The following is a 14,963-nucleotide window of genomic DNA, read 5'->3' as shown; positions in this document are numbered from 1 at the left end:
TATTAAAAACAAAACACATAAATTCATTAAACTTTTTATGATGTACTCTGCATGTTGACAGCCAAACAAAATTCAGTCTTTTAGAATTTATCAAACAACATTCACACACACACACACACACACACACACTCCACACCTCAGTGTCTTATCAAACAAACTATAGTTGTGTCTTTACACCATAGAACTCCACTGCAGCGATGAATAAACCACATCAGCCTTTCCAGCCTCGCTGATGCTCCGTGGAGAGCAAAGCAATACCGTCTTCTTCACATTAGAGCCCAGGCGAGCTATAGCTAGAATATCACAGAGAGGTAGCTCTTCATCCATGGAGATGCATAATGCAATGAAATGAGCATGGAAACGCAGAGGATCGCCTACAAAACGTCAAAATAAGATTACAAGCGTTAAGCTGCAAAAAAACATCACATAAGAGTGAAAACAGGCCTCCTGGTCGACACGAACATACCTGGATATACCAGGAAATCTCCTCCGAACTTCCCTGCGGAGGTGAGGTAGAAGCCTCTGTTTCTCAGATCTCTGTATACACAGAATCTAGTGTTCAAGCGTTCATCTCTAGGCATTGGCCAATCGGTGGAATGGAAACGGCGTTCCTCCGGACAGTGACTGAAGCCGGCGCGGGCGGTGCAGAGCTGGACGGCCATGGCCGACCATGGGAAGCTAAAAGCCTGGTCCAGCGCGTTAAGACGGTCTCGAATCGCATTGCCAGAGTCATCAGTGCCTGTGGGATCATATACTGCATCACGGCTTTCATGGCAACAGACAAAAACACCCATCTAAGCCTCATAAATGCAGTCAGTAAGGACTACAGTGGATCTAAACCAATGAGAGAAAATCGGATGTGCGTCAGTATATTTAATCTGAGCGTAAGATAAGTAACAGCCTAATAAACTTGCTGCGATATGTCACTAACGTGCCACAAAATAGCAAAATACTAAGAAAAAAAGACACATAAAGTCAAACTTTATTAAGGTCCCTCGAAGGCGATTTGGATGCAGCGAAAGATATGACAGATCCATACGAAACATTACGACATAAATACTTTATATAAGTAAGTATAAGTAAGACACAGAAAGTTTCACTTGTATATATTTTAACAGCCGAATTGCACAAGGAACAAATTAAAATTGATATCGGTTACATTTTGTTTTTGGTAGCCTATAACGAAAACCCGAACGGAGCATGAAGAACTCTGGGTGAAAAAAAACAGTCACTGTCCAAGACCCATAATCTTCCCACTAAGAGTAACTATTCTATTTATGTAATGCATTTTTATGTTTTACACTGGGATTTCCAAACCAGCAGCTTTATTTCATTTTATTATTTGTATGTAATCTTAAGATTTCGCTTTGGATGTGAGGTTTGGGCAGGTTTTTTTTTAAGAGCATCATTCGGGAGGTGGATACTGCCACTCATGTATAACGAACAAAAACGGTTAATAAATTCAACAAATCTTTTCTGAAAACTTTTCTGCGTACAAATGTTCATACGCTACTGGCACAAAGGCGCTGATGGCAACAGAAAATAGCCATCTGCATATGTAGATAGGAGAAATGTACAATCGATAGGCCCTGAAGTCATCTGTTTATGAGTTTATCGGACCGTCTCTCACCGTTCTCCTTCTCAGTCATAATCCTCCTCAGCACTGTCTTCTTGTCCTCCAGAGCCAGAGCGCACTGCTCCTTATAACTGCTCTCCAGACCGGCCTCATACTGTCTCACTGCGTCCGAATGCCTCTCATCTCCACAATCCTGACAAATATAATGATTATACAACCATACATCACTCACAAAGTATGATAGATAGAGATAGATAGATAGATAGATAGATAGATAGATGATGATAGATAGATGATAGATAGATAGATGATGATAGATACAGATAGATGATAGATAGATAGATAGATAGATAGATGTATTAGTGTGCACCTGAGGTGGCAGGGATGCAGCAGCAGTGCTCGTCTCCTCCAGCAGCAGCGCCTCCTCCTGCAGGAGCTCCAGAGGTCTGCCCAGGCGCACGTTCTGCCGAGGCTGACGGGCCAGAGAGCCCACCACCGCCCCGATCACACCCACAGATCTGCTCCTTTTCAAATCGGACACCTTCCACAACAGAGGAGTGGATCCGCAAAACCTGATGTCAACCAAAGCGTCTTTTGACGGCTCGCGCTCGCTTCCACTTTTGGCGCCCGCATCCTCATTCACTCCCGTGCCTGAGATCCTCAGTCCCGCCGTATCCCCGTCCATCACGTCTCCAAAACACACCTGGGCACGTGACTATCGACTTTTAAGCTGCGTTTCCGCTCTGCAATGCATTTGCAGAGACTTTTTGTACCGGTGCTAAATAGGATAACAGGTGATCATAAATGTCAGATTTTTGAACAAGAATTCATGGCTAGGTTCACCTCGCGAATATCTTGATCTGCTAAAGGACTGTCACATTAAAACGTTATTACAAAGAAATAGAACAAAACCACATTTCGATTCACAACACTCGTGCTAAAGTTTTTACTTCCCTTGCAAAGCATGCCACGTGATCTCTAAACGAATAGCGAGCGCCATCTAGTGGTTCTCTAAAGGTTACACGTTCCGTTAGCTTTACACGCATGTAAAAAAAGGCTAACGAAAAACATAGAATAATATATTTTAAATAATAAAACACACACACACACACACACAAACTCCCTCCATCCAGTGCATTTTATTAGCGGCCTATCATGTGATATCTGTTACTTTTTTCATCGCTGATGGGGATGAACCAATGACGCAACCGGTTTCAGATTACTTAATGGTTTTAGTATTTGCATTTGAAAACGTTCAATACGTTGGAAATCCTACTGCTTAACGAACAAAATAAAGCATGAAAAATTAGCCTTCTGAGCCAACGAGCGCCCTCTTGTGGAAGAAAATAACAAGACGACACTTGTTTAAACGTCCATTGACCGAATTTATTCGAAACAGTAAAAACAAACATTACAAATTATCAAAAATCTAAATGTATCAAAGTGCATCCTTGATGATGTGCACATATTTAGTCATCGGATACATTTACATAACGGTTTATATTTCTTAACGAGTGCCGCTGTCTAAACATACACAGAGAATTGCTGCAAATATTACTGTAATTAATAAATTGGCAACAAAAAAAAAATCATATGACGAAAGCATAAAAAAAAAAAAAAACGAGCGAGAAATCATATACAGAAGTGTAGTTCTGCAGATACTACAAGAATCTGAAGTCATTAATGCAGCAGTCTACTACACACACTCTAAAAACAGGTAAACACTGTTTAACACCGCTTTAAACGCACTTAACAGCGTGTGTTTTAATTGGTCGATGACTGCAGAATATCTGCAAGCGAACCCTTCAATTTTCTCCGTAATTCCTAGCCATGGACTGTAGGGCTGTGGGTACGGAGAGACCCGCGGAGCAGCGAGAGAGAGCCGGACATCCAGTCCACACCAGCAGACACACTGCCTTTAGTGCAAACCTTCATTAACGCCATCTCACACACACACCAGGGCCTCGCATCACTCACCTAGAGGGAAAACACAAAGGATTTTACAGTTTTGGATCAGGGTTTCTGTTAAACGCAAGACGTTTAAAGAATGAGTTGAAGGGAACACAATAAATCGATATGTGGTTAAGTTACTAGACACGCACGAAACCCCAGTGGGATACCCACAAGCCACATCCAGTCTGTTTCGCTCCTGCACCTCTACGCCCGTCTGTGCGGGAGAGAGTCCATGTGTGCACTCAGCTTCATCTCATTCTCCAGGATCTGCACCAGCTGCTGCATGGAGGGCAGGTGTCCCGACTGCAGCTTGGACCATACAGGCACGTCTGCGAACATTAACATACACGCAGAGGGGAAAAGAAATCACGACGTATACCGCTTGAAATGCGGGAAACGCAAGACTTTCATCTGTAAATTATCATCAGTCTTACCATTAAGGGAGATTTCAAAGGCGCCAGTGGACATGCACTGGTTTTCTATCATGTTGCTGAGGAAGAACACCATCATGCAGGCATATATCTTTACAAAAACACAACAACCGGAGGTCACAAACTCACGTAGCTCAAACATTATAAACGTGCAATGCCATTACTAAAGATAGATATCGGTTGAGCCAACGCCGTCGAGTCAATCAGTGACTTAAAAGCTCAAAGGTTCTTGCAGGGAAAGATGAATCTAATTTAGCAAACTGTGTACAAACACACAAGAACAAACTGTACTTTAGTACTAAAACGTATTCCACATTTACTAAAAGGAAAAATTAAAGAACAACCGAAAGCATGGATAAAATTAATTAACATTAGAATGACTGCATAATTATTAATTAATCTTAATAAGTGAGGGCAAAAGATTTCCCCACACACACACATTTTGCAACAGGTTCGAGCTTTCTGTATTCACAGAAGTACATTATACATGAAAAGATAGAGGTATACATAGGGTGTAACTGTTTATTGATGAAATAGAGGGATATCTGAACAAGAACGTCACTGAAATTTTTAGGTAGAAATTTTGAATATGTGGAAATAGAGGGCAATTCATATACAATTAACAGCAAAATTAAGCAACAACTGGTATTAAATATATTAATACACTTTATGCATCCCTCAAGGCATTGAGCAGAGGCAGGGAAATTACCCTGAGACCAACTATGAATTACATAATCCAAGATTTTTGAACAAAAGTAGAAATGCACTACATAAACGGCCCTCGCCGACCTTATTCTCTTGCGCCCAAAGCCAGATTCCCGGAGTCTCCATGTTGAAATAGGTGAAAGGGTCCTTGCCCAGGATGATTAAACCAATCACTGCAAGTTTGAAGACAGAGAAGAAGGAAGCTACGTGTCTAAAAATGAACAAACAATAATAAAAACACAATCTTATTATCTTATTAGTTGGTGAATTGAAATCACTGCTATTTTGTCCGTCCGTTCATCTATACGGCGTGCAATACAAACGTTCTCAACGAAACGAGAAAGCTACCTGTAGAGAGGCTGTGGAAGGAAGCTTTCTCCCTCGATGCGGATGTCTGGGTACCTCTGGCTGAGAACCCGAGTGTACTCTTCAAACACCCGCCTGTACCCTCAGGACACACTGAAAATAGACAGGCGCTGTATTTAACAGGGGACCAGACAGACAGAGAGAACCAACAATAAACTAGTAGGTCAAAAAGCTTTTACACTGCATTCGTTACACCAAGACACAAAAAAAGAGTGAACCTGAACGCTACACTTGTATGCTATTATACTGCTAGCGTGCTACTATACTATAAAACACTACATATATTCCGAAAACGTCGTGAAACACTATACACTATGGTACAAAAAGGAAATTATTCAGTTACATGGTTTATATAGGAGCCTTGCGCCCCGACGCTTAGACCAGTGTTCTCAGCTAGACAAAGAAAACGGATAGGAATTATACATAAATGCACCTGTGAACGTACGATAGATATCAGTCATGATTAAACCTGTTGTTTTATTGACAGTAATCAGCACGCGCACTGACAGGAAACGGAAAGACGTTACGTTTACTCACCAAATCTGAAACTTCAGCAGTGGCATTCCTGTATATTGCATTTTCATCTTTTTAACGCTGCCATTGTCCGCCCTGGCACGATTCAGTGACAGCACGCAGACCAGTAACAGCCATAAACATCGCGTTTCCATCCTGCACAGTCCGCTCGCGGAATCCCTGCTCTGACTTCACCCGGAAATAGACGCAGAATATATGCGGCCTGTCAAAATAAAAGCCCCCAGCGCCTGTCTGAGTTCGCGTGTTCGATGGGATGTTATTATATATACCCACAGACGTTTGAGTAAAAATATTTAATGATTCACCAAATAGTTTTTAAACCCTAAAATGACCATTGAGTGTGATGTTAGAAAAGCTTACATAGGATTAAGGTTATTGTAGTTTATGGGCTGACTTTACCCAGGAAGATGGCAGATAGAAACCACTTAACTTCTATCATACGCTGCACAAATCGCCCAAAAAACCGTCTGAAGCAACACCACCAGGTATTATTATTATTATTACACCTGTATTTCTCTGTTCATATAGAGAATCTACAGTAGACATTACTAGAAGTAACTATTTAATGCCACATCTCCAGATAAGAACTGTTATACTTTTGTGCTAACAATGTGGGTTAAACACCCTTTAACGTTAGAGCAAGAAATAATTTTTACTTTATAAATCCAAGTACCGAACAGAGTAAAAAAAAATAAACTAAAACAACAATTGACAGTAGGAATAAGTCACTTTTTATTGAGTAAAAATCAGACATGAAGACGTGCAGACTAAAAACCAGTGTAACAAAGTCACCATGATCAAAGAAAAAAAGAAAAGAAAAAAAAAAAAAAAGTCTGCATCCAGTTGTAAAAAAATATGATCTATTTTCAGAGAAACCAATTTTCTTCTGCCAGTAGAACATTTTTTTTGTATTAATTTCCATAGCTGTGCAAAGTATTGGTGTCTTTCCTGAAAACATTTCCATTTTTCCATGTAACTAGTAATTTTCCCACCTTCTGAAAAAGATTGCTTTTATAAATCAAAGCATTTCCCATATTACATCAACACTGAACCCATCTTTACACTGTAAATATGTAGTTTCATATCCTTTCAACATTTAAAACTAAACCGCCAAAATAACACAGAACTCAAAAAAAAATAAAAACAGACAACTAGGTCAACACTGACCACTTTAATCAAACACAAACTCGCTCGCAGTCACGCAGATGTAACAAGAAAACACTCAGCGTCTGTGACGACTGTGGCTTGAATGGCTGCTGCTGTGGTGTTTGCTTTTGTGAGAGCGTTCGTACGAGCGCGAGCGTTCCCGTCGGTCGCGGTGATGGCCTCCGCTGCTACGCTCGTGCTTGTGCTTCTTCGCCAAGTCAGAGGAACCGCGATCCCGGTCCCGCTCTCTCTCGCGCTCTCTGTCCCGCTCACGGGGCTTGCTGGTGGAACGAGAGCGGCTGCGTGAGCGTTTCCGCTTGTGGCCGTGTCTGCTGTGCTGGTGCAGGTCATCTGAGCGCTGCTTTGACTTCAAGTGTGGCAGGAGGGGAGATGGAGGGCCGTGGTTGGCGTGTCGTCGCGGAGATGGGCTGCGGCTGTGAGAGCGGCTACGGGAGCGAGAGCTGTAGGTGCCCGAGTGACTGCGCCTGTTATTGTAACTACAAGAAAAAGAAAAAAAAAAAAAAACGTTGAGTAAAGACACCAACAAAAGAGCACAGAGCAATGCACTGCCAAGTGATACTTACTGTCGCCTGGGAGAGCGAGATCTGGACCGGGATCTCGTTCTGGAACGAGAGCGACTCGCACTTCTACTGTTCCGACCTAACTTACTATCTTTCCTGAGTCTAAAGAAAAGGACAAAAAGATTCTTAGTTAGTGTGCTTTCATTAAAACAAATACTTAAAGTCAAGCCTGTCAAACACTCACCCATTGTGTGGGCTCTTAGAGCCCTGAGGCCGATCTTCAGGTTCTTTCTTCATGGCCTTAAGCATCTGAGGGTTGGGAGACTTCTCGTCTGCTTTCAATATATTAGGTGAACCTGTTAGGAAAAATCTAATTTGATGACTTTTTCATTTTTTTTGCAGAATGTTACTGATGCTCTTTTCCAACAGTCAAGATTCAACAATAAAAAAAGCAGTATTAAAGCAGTCCACAATCGTGTGCTATGTTTCAAGGAACACACACAACTTTGAATGGTTACACTTTATTTCACAGTACGTTGTACTTGTACAGTGTACCCATCCAAGAAAGTAATGGTAAGGCAACTACATGGGGTAGGTTTATGGTAACTAGTTACTGCTATTAATAAGAACATAGTATGTACATAAAAGGACTGTCAAATGAAAGTGCTACACTGAGCTTTACATTAACTGTATAGAAAAGAGCAACCTGGACCATCTACTTTTTGCATGTTTTGAACAATGAAGGTAAACGCTGCATTAAAAAAAGCCAATGCAAACAAGATGGTTTTAGTTTTAATTAAAAAAAAAAAAAAAAAAGGTACAGTGGGCAGAGCTTACATGGTTTGGATCCAGGAGAGAATCCACCCAATGTGGAGAGAGCAGGAGTGCCATCTGGATTCAGTCCTTTGGCCTTCAGTTTGGCTTCCTGTAGAGCCACTTTCCGTTTGTCCACTTCCTTCTCCAGCAATTCATAATTTGGCTACAAATCAAAAGCGGCCGCAAATCAGAAACGCAGACTTAATATAACACAAATGAAGAATGCTACTGTTTTAAAAGTGCCAAACAGGTCTAACCTTTTTTCTTGTGTACAACTTCAGAGTGGTTACACATATATCTTTGATCTCCTCCTCGGTGGCACCAAACAGCAGGTACCAGTGCGGCAGAGAGGGTAACGAAATCTGAGGGGAACATTTTTTTAAAGGCATCAACAAAGCCAGAGCTCAGAGTAAACACGGGTAGAGATGAAGGACAGAACGGTTTAGTACCTGTAGCACTCGTGCAGCGAGGTAAATGCAGGCACAGGCGATGGTTTCAGCTTGAAATCTCACAAACACATTAGTGCGAAGGCTGTCATTCATATAGTTCCTGCAACACAAAAGGTGAACCACAATATTGCCATTTCCCTGCGTGGGTTGTTCATCTAGAAATGTATGTACGAGGCCGTCACATGATGCAAATAAAAAGATCAACTATAAATGGAGGCTTGAGTTGAACTTTGCCCTTTCCCTCTCTGCCTCACGTTCCTCTGTCGTTCTACAAACGTGTAAAGCATGCAGTGTGGAAAGGCACATGTTCAGTGCACATATGCGTACACAGACAAGCTCATGGGAGGAGGAGGTTTGTCAAACGCAAATAATTACTACAACTTTCTTCAAAACATCTGAAATAATAGCTTAACGTTCCACAAAAAAAAGCAGATGAAGAGTATAAAATGTTGAGTATGGGAGTGTAGCATTACATGCAACTCATAACACTAAACATCACGCATTGTGAACAGGAGTCAAAGCAGGACTGAGAGCGACTGCTTTGGGAATGAACGAATATGTATCTCAGACTGGGTGGCTAAATGGGAGACTTGCAGACAGGCAAAATCTTTAACATCTAAATGATTGCCAGATATGGGACGCAAAGTTGAAAAAAAGCAATCGGGCAGATGGACATTGTGGACCCAAGGCTGTGTCATTGTGAAAAATGCTACACTGATGTGTATTGTGCAGCAACAGAAACACTAAAGCGTTTACGCTGCAGGCCTTAGAACATTGGATTTATATGGAAAACCTGAGCTTCGAACAAGTCTTTCAAGCATATACAGAGTAAGAGAAAATTCCCTTAAAACAAAGCCTCACACCAAATTATTGATAACAATTGCATCTTTAAAGGAACGGTTCACCAAAAATGAAAATGGTAATTTATTCACCACTGTGACATTCTAAATCTAGACTTTGCCCAGTGAAACACAAATAAGGAAAAATATTTAACGAGATCAAGATCCTCCTTATAATGCATGCATATGGTCACACACACACACACACACACACACACACACACACACACACACACACACACACACACACAACACACACACAAATAGCAGCACATTGTGCAGCATACTACAAGTCTTCTAAAGCCATATGATACCTCTGAATGTGAAGTTGTCGTATCATTACCATCAAAATAAGAATATACTTTATATTTATGGGAATGAGCAATGTGACGTTTTTCTATGTAAAAAAGAATATCATATAGGTTTGAGAAGATATCATGGTGAATAATTTTCATTTTTGAGTGGTTTACCCTTTAAATTGGAACATTTAGGAAACAAAAGACGAGACTACTTACACCACCTAAATATAGTAGTTGTAGTAGTCTAATAATGAATTCAAATATTCAGGCTTTAAAACCACCTTTTAAAAAGCAAAAAGTGAAAAAGAAAAGTGAAAAAAAAGTGAGAGAAATCTTGAGACTTGAAGCAAAAACAAAAATACAAATCCTTTTGGACAACCGCAAGAAAACAAGATGCTGTTGGCAGCTGGAAAAGGCCCCCCTTCAGTGATTCTCGGGCAGAGAGCTCTCACTGGATTGGCTGTCTCGAGAAGGGCAGCCAATGGGGGGGGAGATTCCTGAGGTCATGTGGTTGGAGGAGCAGAGTTCAGAGGTTCTTTATGACACTTACCATCATGGACTACCCTTTAATCAAAGAGTAGAAAGAAAGGACAAAGTTAAACTAAGCTCTCCATTTTCTTTTAATTACAGCCATGAACAAAAGATTTAAATCAGAAGACACACAGACAGACAGACAGACAGACAGACACACACACACACACACGAGTCACGAATACACCAATCCATCAGATGAGGGGACAGAAAAGTTACATAACGGAAGCAGAGGGGTTAATTACTGGTTACACTCCAGTGTCTAGACACCCAATGCAAGATTGTTTATTTACTCACCAGGCTGTCTGGACCAACGTTTGGTTCTTCTCACATTCAAGGACTTGCAGGTACATGACGATAATCTACAATGCCAACGAAACTGCATGTTAAGTTTAAAGTCTTAAAAAAACACGGCAATACCTAAAAACTACCTAACAAGAGCAGGAAGTGAGACGTACCTTGTGTGGGTGTTTGACGTGGACGCAGAAGCCCAGCTCCTTCAGCACACGCCGTTCAGCTTTTATCACCTGGTTTTTGGTGTTTATGTAGTTCTGATCAAGTATCAATGGACTTGGACTCCTGATTTGTGAAGGAACGAAAGTAAAATCGTTTCCGCTGACTCAAATACTATTCAAGACAATGAAAAAAAATGCTTTTTTTTGTTTGCTTCATTTGAAATTCAAATCATTCTGTTTCCCTTCCAACCAACTACAGGCAACAGGTCCAGTTTTTTGACTCCTGTAATTTCAGTGTAAGACTTTCGACACTGCCAAGAGTGACTGTTAGAAAAAAAATAAAAATAAGTAAACACTTCACCTCTCACCACATCATAGCTTCAACAGAAAGTAAAAAAAAAGTTCATCTATAAACAACCAATATCCTAGCACACAGTAAACAGTCTCAATAGAACAATCAATATATGTAGAAGAAACGCAGTGAGCTCTTCATCATAAACACTACTAGCAAAAATAAAGGTCATGACATGCTAACAGCGCTGAGTCATGATTTAAAAATGGCATAAACGGGCCTTCAGATGCGTCAGGTAATCATGTAAACAGTGGTCACTTGATCTATATATGCAAGTCAACAGTGAGAAATACTGACCTAAAAGACATCTAATTTAATAATTCTTATTCTCCTTTAACTATTAAAATACTTTAACAGTCTAGATATGATAAAAACAGAAACACTTCAAATGTAGTATCTGACGAAAAGCACATTGTATACCTAACCTAATACAGCAAAAAAAAAAAATTCCAGTCTAGTCCGTATTTTACTAACCTAACATAATTTACACATTTTCTCTTCTGCTTGAACCATTTAAATTGCTTTTTCCCTTAGAACTAACACCTGATTATTTTTATTTCCACTGCACCCATCCACATGATAATTTCATAAAGCACAAATGCAATCAGTTTTGGTTGTTTTCACACAATTACACCTAAAATCATAATCATAAATCATCTACACTAATCAACTTCGTTAGTCACTTCTAAGAGTTAACGCACGCAAACACCAGTGACATTTAATTACTGTTCTACATATAAACGTAACATTTAATTGTGAACTTTGGACAATAAATTGTCTAAGACACCCAAATCTAAACAATGCTTGCATTTACAGTCTCAGTATGCAACCCTCACAGCTCCCATCATGTGAATACTTAAAAGATTTGAACATTGCTTGTGCAGCGTGAAATATTTCTGTGGAAGCTATGACATGTGCGGTGGTGAGGTGTTTTTTTTTTTTTTTAAATGAAATAAATTCAAAATCGTCACCTGTGCTGGCAGAGACAATAAGCTTAAACTGAGATACAGGAGTCACCCAGACGCTTCGGACCAGCGGCCAACCTGTCGATCCCCGATATCCCAGTGACCGCTTTCAGACCACTGGCTTCTCCCGGGGGAGGGGGGGAAGCGACACCTCGCTCACTGTTGCCATGCCGACTGCTTCATCTCTACGTACCATTCCACATCACCCAGGCATTGGTAAATGTAGCTGGTCGCTGTTAGTTGGTTGCAAGGGAAAAAAGAATTCAAGTTAATACCGCGTCCTTGATTTCAGATGAACAATTTTTCCTTTTTATCCTCTTTAAATGGTTTTCTATTTCATTTTGGAATTAAATTTATACTAGCCAGTAATCAGCCAAAATATAGCTCAATTGGCATCACGTTCCCTTGCTCAAGATTACACTTTTGAGCCGTTTGAATGTTTTTTTACTTGCTCAGGTAATCAGAATATCCTGCTGTTACTACCAATTATGACTGATGAAGGAACTGAAAAGCTTTAAAATGGTTTAGAATAAAGCAAACAAAATTAAGACATCATATCAACGACAAACAGAAGTGCACAAACTCTTCACAGTTAACATGTATAAGTATACCTGAATCATTTACAATTTTGAGGTGATGACATTAAATGTTATCCAAAGAAAAATAAATCGGTTAAGGTGGGAGGTTGCTTGTACAGGTAACGAACAGAGGAAACGGAGTGACAGAAACTCTGAGAGAATGAGCCAAGCTTACCTTTTGCCTCGGAGCTGCCTTAAATGATGAAACACGTTGATGACGTCCCTAATTCGTCGAGGGGCTTCTTCAATCTTTGAAGCCAGGTTAACACAGGCCATGGCAACAATCTAGAAGAAAAGACGGCAAAAAGAGCTGTTAATTATTACGAAGCACAGAGCACACATTCATTAATAGACTGATAAATATCAAATAGTTGGCAGATAATGCAATTTTCTGACAATAAATTGAGTGTGTGTGTGTATAATATATATTTACACACACACGTATATGTTTGTGTGTACGTATATCTATGCGTTTATGCGCGCGCACACACACAACGCCAACTAACAGTAATCCGTTCTAACAGGCCTATTTCGCACAAAAATGCCGTCTAGTTAGGCCGGTATTTAAAAAACACACCTAACATAACTATTCTATTATGACGACAACATGTAAAGAAACATGTATACACGACTGAGCTATAATCTGGTCGAATGTCATTTACAGTAACTCAAACAACATGGCTGCCACCCGTGATACTTGTAAATACGGCTTCACTCTCTTACCTCAAAACTGTGTTTCACGAAAGACTTCGAGTAGAAGAATCGATGAAAAAGCACTTGTCCGGTCGCCATGGCCACCTGAAACGTAATTACGATTGAAGGAAAATTAATATAAACGGCCCTGTTTCGTTTCAAAAGCAACGTCCGCCATTTTGTTTTTGTCTAACGTTAGCCGACAGACACCGCTCGCCAAAGACGTTCAAAATCAGATTTCTCTCTAGATTACACAAATTGTAGAAACTACATTTATAACTACTTTTTGTTGGGCAATGCATTATTAGTCAATGTCTGGTGCGTTTTGTTAGGTTATTGGTTCTTATTTGGTAATGTCAAATCAATGGTTTATTTCAATCCAGAACGATTTCACAGCTTTACTTCATTAATCGTTTACGCATCCGATTATTTACCTGCGGCAGTCGAAGCAGGATTCCGGCGGACTGGATGAGTTCGCAGCCCAGGATCCGCAGGTCTGTCTCGGTGTACAGGTCGAGGCCATCCTGCATAGACGGAGTCGGGGAGAGATTTTCCTCTGGAATCAAAGAATTATCGATGGTGAGGAAGACTTCTGAATACACTTTATCCCCTATTAATATGCCCTCGCTATTAGCGGGCGCGTTTGCGGCGGGACCGGTGGCCATCGACGCCTCCATGATAGCTGTCGTCGGTACCTGCCGAGGACGTTACAATCTAGAAATACACAGATTCGTAACCCAGAGCGGAAAACTGCACTACACATCGCTGCTTATGGAACAGCCCGCCGATTGGTGCAGAGACGAGTCACGTGTCCTCAACAAACCAATCGCTGTCAGATAACTGTTACTTTATTCAACGCTGCAACCCACCACATGCCTTTTAAGTACGTTTTTGTGCCCATAAATAATTACACCTTTTAAATATATTCACGTCATGCTGGGACTGCATCTCAAAGAGCTAGAAATTATTAGGCTACACGAATTTATTTTTCATAGCGCCTCCTGCAGATGGAACTCAATGCAGTCCGTTACTATACATGGCACTTGTACTTCCAGGTATTTTTTTTTCTGTCAGGATTGAACGTTGCTGTAACGTAAAACCTCACAAATAGATCTGTGCTCTTCCGCGGCCTATTGTAGATCCGAATAAAATGTATTTTGGTCACGTATAACACAAAGCGGATATATAGTACACTTTTTGTCGGCTCATTTACGTTGTCTCCTTTGTGGAAGTAAGTTTTCAAATGTGTATCTAATATGTGTATTTTATATCACATTCGTTTTGTGTGCCGTAATCCAGTGACTGGATACTGACAGGAAGTTCCAGTGACGCTGATGACAGGAACCGAACTCTGGGTGCAGTGCAACAGTATCAGTCCGCGGACACGTTCCACTTTTGTTTACCTGAAGTAATGAAAGTGAAACTTATTCAAATTAAACTATTTTTTTTTAATGGAACCACTTTTCACAATATGTATTTAAAAAAGCAATGTTACTTCCTGGAAAACAGTCTACTGCATTTCTACATTTAAAGATCGTTTTAAGCTTCCAATTTTGTATTCCATAATATTTTTCATCAGTGCAATCTGATTTCTTTGGAAGAACATGAGTGGTTCAGTGGGTGGAGGGTAATTAATGTGCATGATGCAGTTGAATTGAAATGCCTTATAAAATGTTATAAAAAAAAATGTTGTTTTCCATTGCATTTATGTATGTACTTTATTTTAATTTGTTTGTAAGATTAACGTTTTTTCC

General features: G+C 40.3%; 3 protein-coding genes across 8 annotated transcripts; all 3 read right to left on the bottom strand.

Moving 5' to 3' along the window:
- Positions 1 to 22: 22 nt before the first annotated feature.
- tsen34 (TSEN34 tRNA splicing endonuclease subunit) lies at positions 23 to 2,555 on the bottom strand. Its single transcript, XM_043264102.1, has 4 exons — positions 1,947 to 2,555; positions 1,631 to 1,769; positions 467 to 739; positions 23 to 374 (listed from the first exon to the last, which is right to left on the bottom strand). The coding sequence occupies exons 1-4, from the start codon at positions 2,259 to 2,261 to the stop codon at positions 172 to 174; spliced, it is 930 nt and encodes a 309-aa protein (XP_043120037.1). The 5' UTR covers positions 2,262 to 2,555; the 3' UTR covers positions 23 to 171.
- A 385-nt stretch (positions 2,556 to 2,940) lies between these two features.
- selenot1b (selenoprotein T, 1b) lies at positions 2,941 to 5,757 on the bottom strand. Of its 2 annotated transcripts, none has more exons than XR_006246968.1 (6): positions 5,569 to 5,757; positions 5,014 to 5,124; positions 4,750 to 4,876; positions 3,964 to 4,051; positions 3,679 to 3,858; positions 2,941 to 3,553 (listed from the first exon to the last, which is right to left on the bottom strand). XR_006246968.1 is itself a non-coding variant. In XM_043216907.1 (6 exons), exons 1-5 carry the CDS (start codon positions 5,697 to 5,699, stop codon positions 3,734 to 3,736), a joined length of 582 nt encoding a protein of 193 aa, XP_043072842.1. In that variant the 5' UTR covers positions 5,700 to 5,757; the 3' UTR covers positions 2,941 to 3,553; positions 3,701 to 3,733. The 2 variants fall into 2 exon arrangements, 1 of the variants encoding a protein (XP_043072842.1); XM_043216907.1 differs by having other exon boundaries at positions 3,701 to 3,858.
- A 516-nt stretch (positions 5,758 to 6,273) lies between these two features.
- On the bottom strand, positions 6,274 to 13,975 carry ccnl1a (cyclin L1a). Of its 5 annotated transcripts, XM_043264629.1 has the most exons (11): positions 13,644 to 13,947; positions 13,240 to 13,314; positions 12,692 to 12,801; positions 10,625 to 10,745; positions 10,464 to 10,528; positions 8,498 to 8,597; positions 8,306 to 8,410; positions 8,070 to 8,211; positions 7,477 to 7,588; positions 7,296 to 7,394; positions 6,274 to 7,208 (listed from the first exon to the last, which is right to left on the bottom strand). In XM_043264629.1, exons 1-11 carry the CDS (start codon positions 13,884 to 13,886, stop codon positions 6,788 to 6,790), a joined length of 1,593 nt encoding a protein of 530 aa, XP_043120564.1. In that variant the 5' UTR covers positions 13,887 to 13,947; the 3' UTR covers positions 6,274 to 6,787. The 5 variants fall into 5 exon arrangements, 4 of the variants coding, with proteins under 4 accessions (XP_043120564.1, XP_043120565.1, XP_043120567.1 ...); XM_043264630.1 differs by lacking the exons at positions 6,274 to 7,208; positions 7,296 to 7,394; positions 7,477 to 7,588 and having other exon boundaries at positions 8,070 to 8,213; positions 8,307 to 8,410; positions 13,644 to 13,966; XR_006253172.1 differs by lacking the exons at positions 6,274 to 7,208; positions 7,296 to 7,394; positions 7,477 to 7,588; positions 8,070 to 8,211 and adding an exon at positions 10,186 to 10,199 and having other exon boundaries at positions 8,374 to 8,410; positions 13,644 to 13,973.
- Between the last annotated feature and the right edge of the window lie 988 nt (positions 13,976 to 14,963).

The sequence above is a fragment of the Puntigrus tetrazona genome, chromosome 18 (assembly GCF_018831695.1).
Source record: "Puntigrus tetrazona isolate hp1 chromosome 18, ASM1883169v1, whole genome shotgun sequence".
NCBI classification, from domain to species: domain Eukaryota; kingdom Metazoa; phylum Chordata; class Actinopteri; order Cypriniformes; family Cyprinidae; genus Puntigrus; species Puntigrus tetrazona.
This window is presented reverse-complemented; position numbering and strand designations above follow the sequence as displayed.

Coding starts and splice junctions, on each gene's coding strand:
- tsen34 (XM_043264102.1), bottom strand. CDS start 2,261: ATGGACGGGGATACGGCGGGACTGAGGATCTCAGGCACGGGAGTGAAT. Junction 740..1,630: donor TATGACTGAGAAGGAGAACG/GTGAGAGACGGT, acceptor ATGATCCCACAG/GCACTGATGACTCTGGCAAT. Junction 375..466: donor AGATTTCCTGGTATATCCAG/GTATGTTCGTGT, acceptor GACGTTTTGTAG/GCGATCCTCTGCGTTTCCAT.
- ccnl1a (XM_043264629.1), bottom strand. CDS start 13,886: ATGGAGGCGTCGATGGCCACCGGTCCCGCCGCAAACGCGCCCGCTAAT. Junction 12,802..13,239: donor TCGTGAAACACAGTTTTGAG/GTAAGAGAGTGA, acceptor CTTTTCTTCTAG/ATTGTTGCCATGGCCTGTGT. Junction 7,395..7,476: donor TCTAAGAGCCCACACAATGG/GTGAGTGTTTGA, acceptor CCTTTTCTTTAG/ACTCAGGAAAGATAGTAAGT.